At 43.7% G+C, this 9,922-nt stretch overlaps 1 protein-coding gene across 1 annotated transcript; it reads right to left on the bottom strand.

Moving 5' to 3' along the window:
- Positions 1–8,895: 8,895 nt before the first annotated feature.
- LOC308522100 (signal recognition particle 19 kDa protein-like) lies at positions 8,896–9,502 on the bottom strand (the record flags this gene model as incomplete). The annotated part of the gene is made up of 2 exons (XM_081095295.1): positions 8,896–9,242; positions 9,466–9,502. The coding sequence occupies 2 exons, from the start codon at positions 9,500–9,502 to the stop codon at positions 8,896–8,898; spliced, it is 384 nt and encodes a 127-aa protein (XP_080951421.1).
- Between the last annotated feature and the right edge of the window lie 420 nt (positions 9,503–9,922).

The raw sequence follows: 9,922 nt of genomic DNA, 5'->3' as shown, positions 1-9,922 counted from the left end.
ATTATACATGAGCTCTTCTGTATTCCTCAACTGTGTCCCTAAAATATGTTCTTTACTTTCCAAACATCTCAGATAAAGACCCAGGAGAAAGGAGAGGCAAGGGACACAATGAAACTACCTTATCAAATGGGATTACTGAGAGGAATTCTTTTATTTTCCCCCCCATCTATCTTCTATGATTTGGGAAGTCAGAAAAAGGAAGGAAATCTCTTCTTCACACAGCCTGGATTAAACTACATGCTAGTTCTATTCTACCTACGTTTGAATGTTATATTTCAAACCATTTGCAAAGTTCTCTCCATTTGGATATTCCAAATAATTAGGCATGTTCATAACAGAAAGTAAAGCACTTTTACTGCTTTTAAATATCCGACATTCATTTCCCTTCTTTAGCTGTGGTACCCTGATTTCCCTTTGGGGAATTACCCTTACCCTTGCTCTGAGTAGAATTCATTGTTCTCCTAGTACAAGGGAAGAGCACGCCACTCCACCCAAGTCAACCAGGCATCACGCTTCTTGGCCTTTCTGATTAGTTCCTATGTGGGGCACATGGCCCAAGTTGGACCAATCAGAGTGAAACTCCTAACTGCGGAAAAGGCTACCTTCTAAGCTGCCTAAAGTCAGAAGTATTGTCAATAACACTTTGTCCCCCTTTAAATTAGTTTAGGTCAGGTATTATGTTACCTCAAAGCAAAGCAACTCCAAATGAAACAATGAATTTATTAATCCATTCTCTAAACTCATCTCAACGTCCTGTATTTGTTGTTAAAATGGCATGACTATTGTTAACAACATAACCAGTGAGTCCGGAATGTCAGTAATTTACCATAACAAGCCATGTGAAACCCAAGTGGTGTTCCTGGTTGGCAGCTGCCTTCATGTAGTCATGCAGGGACCTAGGTCGTCTTCAGTCTTGTGGATTTGGCCTCCTCTTTCGGGCTCAGAGCCTTCTTCATTCATCAGGAGATGGGAAGGAGAGTGGAGAAGCACATGTGGGAGGTTTTCATGGGCCAGGCCTGGATGGGGAGCACATGGTTTCTGTTTATAATCTTTGCTCAGAACTCAATTACAAGGTACACCCAATTGCAAGGGAGGCTGGGGAAGTGTTGTAGCTGTGGCCCCAAGAGGAAGAGGAAGCTACACTGGAGCTCCAGGATTAAAAAATATTGTCATTTGTTACTTATTCTTCTCCTTGAGTTACCTTCAGCCAGCCATCAAGTCCTGCTAGCTTTTATTTTGTGATGGTTCTTATCTGTCCTTCTTCTTTCTTCTCCGTTCTAGTTTCTTAATACAGTCCCACCTTGTGTTCTCCTCTGCTCCAACCCATTCTGCATTCCCCTCTGCCAGGCTCCTCAAGGTCAGCTGCTGCCTTCTCCAGCTTTGTATTCTCAGTGCCTACAGGCACCTCATAAGCATCAAGAAATGTTTGCCTTGTGAAAACCTGACAGACTAATCTTTCTTATGCACCAATTTCAGCATGTCAATCAGCATGCTCAGAAATCTTCACTAGATCTTACCCTGTCAACTTGTATTTATCTACTTGCCTTTAAGCACTCAGGCCATTATTTCGATCCTACTCTAAAATCTTCTCTGCCCCCAGGCCCAGCTCCAGCCCAAGTGGGTCCTGACTTCTGGGTGCCTGAACATACCACTGTGCCTTTCCTCAATGCTCTTTCCCTCTTCCCTCTGTCTTTCCAAGTACTGCCTTCCCTCAAGGTCTGCCCAGGCCCTGCCTCCTCCATGAGGCTTTCCCTTTCTGCTCTTGCCTCCCTGACCTTCTCTGCACTCTGGTTGCCTGGATTGCTGATAAGCAGGGTGATCTTATGTTCTTGCTTCTCAGAAATAGCCCTGAAAGCACATGATCTGTCCTGTTGTCAGACACACTGGACTCAAGATACTGGGCATGAAAAATAGACGAAGCTGAAGCTGCTCTGATTGCAGTGAGATGGGCAGAGATCAGTCCTGTAGCACCACACCTCCTGCTCCAGACTCTTCTTGCAGCCCATTGATCAAGTCCAATCCCTTCATTTTACAGATGAGGAGACTGAGGCACCCTGAGAGGCAGCCTTGCCTGAGATCATATCTGTGCCAGAGAAATAATTAGAACTCACAGCTTCAGATTCCCAATGCTGGTGTTCTCTCCTAGCAGCTGCCTCCTTTATATTTTGTCTTGCTTTGGTCTCTAGTACACCTGTGTAGGAGATAATAAACTCTACAGGACAACACTTGCCTGGTAGCTCTCACTATGGATGAGATTTAAATGATATTAAATGCTCAATTCAGACTTTATTAACTTGAATTCAATTTTATGTCACAGGGTTTGAAATCTAGTGAAATTAGCCAGGGTCTGTACTAAAACTTGAACCCAGTACAAACACACACACACACACACACACACACACACACACACACGAAAGGAACACAGAAATACGAATTTAATTTGGTGGTTGGCAGAACTATGGGTGAGTTTCTTTTATTTAGACGCCATTTAAGGTTGGCAATTCAATAAAATTAACTGAAGTCTAGTTATATTCAATGTAACTGACAGCCATTTCCCTCCCTTTATTCTCAATTTTCTTTTTTTAAATGTATTTTTTTTCTAATTTCAAAGTTTGCTGATTCCAATGTTCTGTCTTCTTTCAAGTTCCCCCTAATCTCTCTTTTTCATTCAAAACCACCCCAGGCAATTGAGAGTCTAATTCACATCAGAAATTTATTATTAATAAAATCAGTGAAATGAAACCTGTAATTATTTACACCATAATTTTAAACATGGTGGAGCATCTGCAGAAGTATGGACCTTGCCTGAAGGGTTAGAATGTGCATGTTCCATGTCGATATGCAGCACGAGTAAATCCCTTTAGATAAGATGACTGTTGGATCTCAAAGATAGAGAATTCTTCAATTATGTTTAATAATAATATAAATCAATTTTTCAAAAAAAGACCATCCCCAAAGGACAGAGAACAAAGGCAAGAAAGAGGCTGCTTTGAAGAAAGGTTTGAAAGAGACATGGGGTAGGTGTGGCTTGTGGCTGGGAGCAGGCCAAGCTAAAGCCATGGGGTCTAAAGACGCTGGCATCTCAGAGCTGCCATCCTTTGAAAGGGGGATTCTGTGACCTTTCTTCACTAGAACCAGGGATGAGGACCAGGAGCTATGTGTGTGTGAGAGAGATATTGGTCTGATGTTTATATTTCTCAACCCTGTTAAGGACTGGGGACAGTTTTAAAGAACCATCCTTAACAAAACTTGCCAGATCACAGTCTAGTGCAAGGAGAGGAAATAAAATGCTGCTTTCAATCATTTAAATTACAAGGAAATTGAAGAGTCATCTACAGGTAGTTCTTATGGGCCTTGTCTGGAATCTTCTTGTGTAGACCTTGTTGGACAGGGGCCTGAAGTGCCCGATAAGGTTGAGCACTTTGTGCGCTGTACAAAAGCCAGGTTGAGGTGGTGAATCAAGCCTGGCTCTACTTACTTGGCTCTGTACTGATCTGAGGCTCCCTCAGCCCAAAGGAAGGGCACTTTAATCTAATTTACACAAAGCTAGATTGCCACGCCAAGTGCCCAGCGGGTATGCCCTTGTCTAACTTGCACAAAGACACCGAGTAGGCTCACAGTGGCCTGGGATAGGGAAGGCTGAAAAGACAGGGATAACAATACAGGAGGGAGATAACATAGAGAATTTAATTGTTGGGAAGAGAAACCTTCAGAAAATGTTACAAGATACTGTATAATCTATTGGCATTACTGCCAGCATTCCATCCTCCTATTCCCCTCTGCTTCCTACCCTCCATCCTCAGTGATTCCTTCAAGCCCATGGCTTAGGCCTCCACTTGGATGCACAGGACTTACAAATTTCTATCTTCAGCTCCAGTTTCTCTCCTTAACTCCAGGACCATCTGTCCAAAAACCTATATTGGAAATACCTACTTGGGTGGCCCTGATGCATCTTAAACCCAATATGTACTAAACTATATTCATTATCTCTCTTCACCCAAACTTGTTCTACATTCTTGATCTTCCAGATCCTTATTCTCCTCTTTATTTCCTTTGCCCATGCTGGGTACAAGTCTAATAGCATAACAAATCTCTCCTTAATATATTCTCTGCATTTCCTGCCTCTAATCTTTCCTCAATTTAATATGTCCTCCACATTTCTGCCACAGTAATTGTCCTAAAAGGAAAAAAATTTCTACCTCTCTCCTTAAAACTCTGGTAGAAAGATCCCTTTTGAGGAAAATGTCTTATGATCTGGTCCCTGTATACCTCTCTCCAGCCTCAATTTCTACTTCTACCCCCTTCCTGTTTTATAATAACTGACCTGGAGCGTGCTACACTTCAGCTCTTTATGCCTTCCTCCTTGTTGATACCTCTGCCTGGGGTGTCTTGCTCTCCTTGCCTACTACATTTTATTCACAATCTCACTTCCCCTTAGAGGATTACTCACTCTTTCTCTTGTGCTACCTCAATGCCTTGTACTGTTTTGAAATATATTTCTTTATATATCAACATTCCCTCCTAGATGGGGTTCTGTGATGGTTAATTTTAGGATGTCATCTTGACTGGGCTAAAGGATGCTAGGGAAACAGCGTTTTTGGGTGTGTCTGCAGAGATGTTACCAGGAGAGATTAGCATCGAATTGGTAGACTGAGTAAAGAAGATAGCCCTCACCAATGTGGGTTGGCATTATCTAAACTATTGAGGGCTTGAATAGAACAAAAAGGTGAAGGAAGGAGGAATTTGTTTTTTGCTTGAGCTGGGACATTGATCTTCTCTAGACCTAGGGCACCGGCACTCCTGGTCCTTCCATCTCAGAATGACGCCTACAGCATTGACACCCCCCCCCCCCCCCCCAGTTCTAATGCCTTTGGACTGGGATTGAATTATACCAGAGGCTTTCCTGAGTCTCCAGCTTGCAGATGGCAGATTGTAGGATTTCTTGGCCTCCATAATTGCACGAACCAGTTCCTATAATAAATATCCTCTTATATGTATCTGTCTATTTATATATCTTATTGGTTCTGTTTCTCTGGAGAAACCTGGCTAACAGCAACTTCACTCCGTGAAGTCTTGGTCATCTATAGGTAACCTGTGCCTGTAAGTTTTTGGCTTCGTCAGCCTGTGCCAATGGATACGTCCTATTTTACTTGAATGGAAATAGCACAAGTCCCCTCCAGCCTACCAGAAATGGGCATTCTTTCAAATGGCCATTTGTCTATTTTTGAGAGGTTTTTAGGGGACCACTTTAATCTCACCCCTACTCTGGTTTGGGGGTGAAGAAGACCCATGCAGCTACTAGCCTACAACTGCTACCATCCTTGGAATTTGAAGGTCAAACATAATCTTAGAACCCTCACCAAATCCCTGGTGGGTCTCTACATGGAGAATTTCTCAACATCTCCAAGCTAGTGATAGACCACTTGACCTAAGACCACTAAAATCATTGGCTGCCTATGACCTATATGGCCGGTCCCCAAAAGTTTACTCTGGCAAATCAGATGCTCTTACTTGGAATTTGAAGTTTAAAACACTGAAACATGTTGCCAGTTGGTGGCAGGGGAAGAATGTCAAAGGATGCTAAATGGTAGTTCCAGGACCCTGGCCAACCAAATCATGGATAAATCACTGTAGTCAGAAGCCAGCAAAACTGTGAGTGAGTAGGGGAGTCCAGCTGGGGAGGTGTGGAAAGAAGCAGACGTATGGAGAGTAACAGCAGCAGGGGGGAGCTTGAGACTTTCTGCTGCTAATGTCTTTAAAAGATACCTCAAATCCAGAACACCCTGAGGCTTTAGTTCCCATCCCGTGAGGACTGCTGTATCATGGCTCAGTGTCAGTGAGATCCTGTGACATCCCTGTCTCCTCCTTACCTCTTATTTATTCTTGCAGTAACAACCCCTAACCCCCAACGCCCCACCCCGCAATAACCAGATTGAGTTGATCTCTGTTCTTTCCATATCAACAAGCTGAGACTGTACCTTCAGCTTCTGGGGTACTGTTACTGGTCCAAGTTACAGTTGCTTAACTTTCTGTCTTAGGGTATGTTTTTTCCACGTGGCCCACCGCAGGAGCCCAATTAACTCTCATTGAATGACACCATAGGGATTTTATAAAGAGAAAGAGCAGTGTAAGTTGCTGTGGTCCAGCAAAGCTTTCTGGAAGAGCGAGAACTTTCTTTGGGAGATGGCTAGAGGGGAGATACTGCAGGCCTGAGACAGAGCACGTAAATAACCCTAGGTCATGCTAAGGAAAAGGTCGGTTAGAGAGCATTCATTTGAAATTGTGTGGGAACGCTGAAGGCATGAAAGTCTCTCATGAATTTTCAGGCTGCCAACAACCCCGCTCCAATATCCCCAAGTCATCACTTGGATTAGTCTGACCCCAAAACTTGGGAACGACAAAGAATGACTATTAAAGAAATCACACTGCCAATGGAAGATGGAAAGGTAAAACTGTGCTGTAATGATCCTGCAGACAGAATAAATGTTGTAGTGGATTATTATGTTGTCTAAAAACAGTCTTTGTGAATGGGGAATGACACGTGAAATTTGCAGCTATTTACTTTGCAGTGCTTCCATTTCCATTTATTTGGAGTGATGGTTACTCTGTTCCAATGCCTCCCCTTTTCCATCATCTTGGCAGTGGGAAATAACCTGACAGGTGCACTCGGGAACTCTCTCAAGGTACAGTCGCCAGAGTTCTCCAGAATTCTGGAAAGTTCCACTTCTTCAACTGTGTTGGAGAGAGAGAGAAAGAGAGAGAGAGAGAGAGAGAGAGAGAGAGAGAGAGAGAGAGAGAGATACAAAGAGAGGATGGGTAGCACTGGCCAGCAGCCATGGAGACAGACATTCATGAAAAGGCATTTATGCAGAAACAGCCCAAGGTGGGGAAGATACTTGAGGGTAAAGTAAAACCCTTTAATATGCTTGAGCTTTGTAAACTTAAGTGTGGCATATGGATCCTCTAAACCTAAACCTCCCTAGCATTTTAAATTAACTTTTAATATTTTTTTCACTTTTGGAAACTAATAATATACCCATTTTGTTGGTTGATTTGCTGGCTAGGCCCGTAATGCTTCCTAAGAAAGTATCTCCACTGTTTGCCTTGGTGCTTCTGCTCATGCTGTTTCTCGGCCTGGAAGCTTTTCAGTTCTCCTCACCCTGCAAGGCCCAGGCAGAGCTTACCTCCCGGTGCCGCTTTCCTATCGAACCCAGGGGAAGTTTTCCTTCTCTTGCAGTGTTCCAGGACAGTCATTAAATCTGTGCAATGCAGGGAAGGCACAGCATTCACCATAGTCTGCCTTGGATCATGTTCATATTCTTCTCCTAAACCATTGCCTGCATCTGTGTTTGTTACCTACGTTTGCCAGGCCACAAATATCTGGGGCTTTCACAGAAAGGTAACAATCGGTATTGTATTTCTCAGGCATTGTTCTCACCTGCAGCGGCAGGTCCTTCTGCCTCCCTGGAGTTCATCCGCTTGAGTTCTGAGAGTCCCCTGGGTAGCCCATGTGTGGTCCTGAATACTGTCCTCTGCATCCTGCTCTGACTCTGGTCAGCGATGAGGGCTCCTGGTGAGGGTTCTCTGACTCTCAATGCTTGATGCCCACAGAGATCTGGGAAGTTGCTGCTGCCGCCGCCTGCAGAGCCCAGGCCCACACTGAGCTGACACTGCCCTGCCTCTTCTGTGCACACTGTGGGGGTCCCTCAATGGGCTGCCCTGAATTGGCCTCTCAGCTGAGTTGGGGGAAACCCCTGATTTTCACTGCTGTATTGTTTCATGGGTGTAGACCAGTAGGACTTTGCTCCTAATGTTTTATAGATTTTTAGCTCCAGAGCTCTGCTCATTTTCTTTGCTGTCTCCTCCTCTTAGAATGCAGCGGGGGAGTCCATTGAGACTGTACCTTCAGCTTCTAAGGTACCATTACTGGTCCATGTTACAACTTAACGCTCTTAGAGTGTGTACTTTCCAGGAGACCTCTCAGTAATAATATGCTGCAGGCAGGCACAGGCTCTGACCCCTTCCCACACAGAAGCCTTGCAATGAACTTATGAGCTTGGTACTCCTGTATCCAGTTGAAGAAGCTAAAGCCCAGAGAGGTGAAATAACTTGCTAAAATTGCCTAGAAAATTAGTGGTAGAACCAAGCTTCCTGATTCCCAGTCTAGCGTTTCTTCCTCAGACTCTTCCTCTTTTTATTTTTTTTTGGTCAGTTTTAAATTTTATCTCATTAGCTTAAAAGGTGAATAATACGTGTTTCAAACTCATTTATTATTAAACTTATTAAACTCATTTATCTCAATATGTTTACATAGAGCACAGATACAGGATTTCAGGTAACTTATGGTAGAGGCATAGTCCATTTAAAAATAAGCTTTCTTCCACAAATACTGCATTGAAAGGCAAAACAATTTTCTTTTATACTGCATAAGAGCTACATGCAAACTTTTTTTTTAAAATATGTTTTATTGATTTTCCACAGAGAGGAAAGGAGAGAGAGATAGAGAGTTAGAAACATCGATGAGAGAGAAACATCGATCAGCTGCCTCCTGCACACCCTCCGCTGGGGATGTGCCCGCAACCAAGGTACATGCCCTTGAACGGAATCAAACCTGGGACCCCTCAGTCCGCAGGCCGACGCTCTATCCACTGAGCCAAACCAGTCAGGGCTAGATGCAAACTTTTGATGTAAATTTATTTTATTGTGAACGCTCATGCTAAAGCTGGGAGGCACAAAGGTTCATAGTTCAGTTACTAGTAAATGATACAAACAAAAAGCTTCAGTTTCTCTCAGATACAAATCAGAAACCTCCATTCACGTCTCTTACAGTAGGATGTCAGACTTGATCGTCTTGCCAAGTCACTTCTTCTTTCCTTTCCCCTTTTTACTTCCTTCTCATTGCTGAAGAGTTTGGTCACTATCTCCTGCTTTTTGTGTCCTTGTTTTTAGTTCAGGAATCATTTCCGCTGTATACAACATTACTGACTTATGTGATGGGACTTGTACAAGACAGAGGCTGCCAACTTCCTGTTTGAGTTGAACCCCGACTCTGCCCCTGTACTGAGCATTACGATTCCATTCTCTGGAGTACATTTTGTTTTTCTCACAAAATGCATTAAATCCAATTGCTGAGTGCACATCTTGAATCTCTGTAGCTGTAGGATTTTCAACAGCCTTACTTTTGGGGATTTGCCTGCCCTCCAAGATGATCTTCTTGTTATTTAAATAAGCAGGGTATCTATCTAGATATATATAAAAGGCTAATATGCAAAATGTCCCCTCGGGAGTTCAACCTGGAGACCGGGAGTTCAATTGCTCGCTATGATGTAAGTTGACCACCAGGGGGCAGTGCAGAATGAAGGGAGGCCCCGGCCGGCAGCCAGAAGGCCCCAGTCAGTTCTGATCACCCGTCAGGCCGAGGGACCCTACTCATGTATGAATTTCATGCACCAGGCCTCTTAATACAAATAAACCTGTCTTGATCGGCCGCTGTGCAAGCCATCTCCGCCCATGCGCACCGGGCTGAGACCCACCAGATCTTCCTCTGTTTAAAACCAAATATGTCCCACCCTGGCTGGGTAGCTCAGTTGGTTAGAGCATTGTTCCGATGTGCCAAGGTTGCACATTTGATCTCCAGTCAGGACACATACAAGAATCAACAAATGAATGCATAAATAAGAGAGTAACAACAAATCGATGTTTCTCTTTCTCAAATCAATCAATAAAAATATTTAAACCAAATATGTCCCTTTCTTCAAGTGGAATCATTCAAGAACTCCAACATGTAAAGCAAATATGGGTTGGCCAGTATAGGTGTGAGTCAGCCTATGAACCAGGACGTCATGGTTCGATTCCCGGTCAGGGCACATCCCCAGGTTGCGGGCTCAATCCCCCATAGGGGGTGTGTAGGAGGCAGCTGATC

This window comes from Myotis nattereri (genome assembly GCF_964212035.1).
Source record: "Myotis nattereri genome assembly, chromosome: 7".
In the NCBI taxonomy this organism is placed as follows: Eukaryota; Metazoa; Chordata; class Mammalia; order Chiroptera; family Vespertilionidae; genus Myotis; species Myotis nattereri.
The sequence above is the reverse complement of the archived record's forward strand: the minus strand, read 5'-3'. Positions and strand labels throughout refer to the sequence as shown.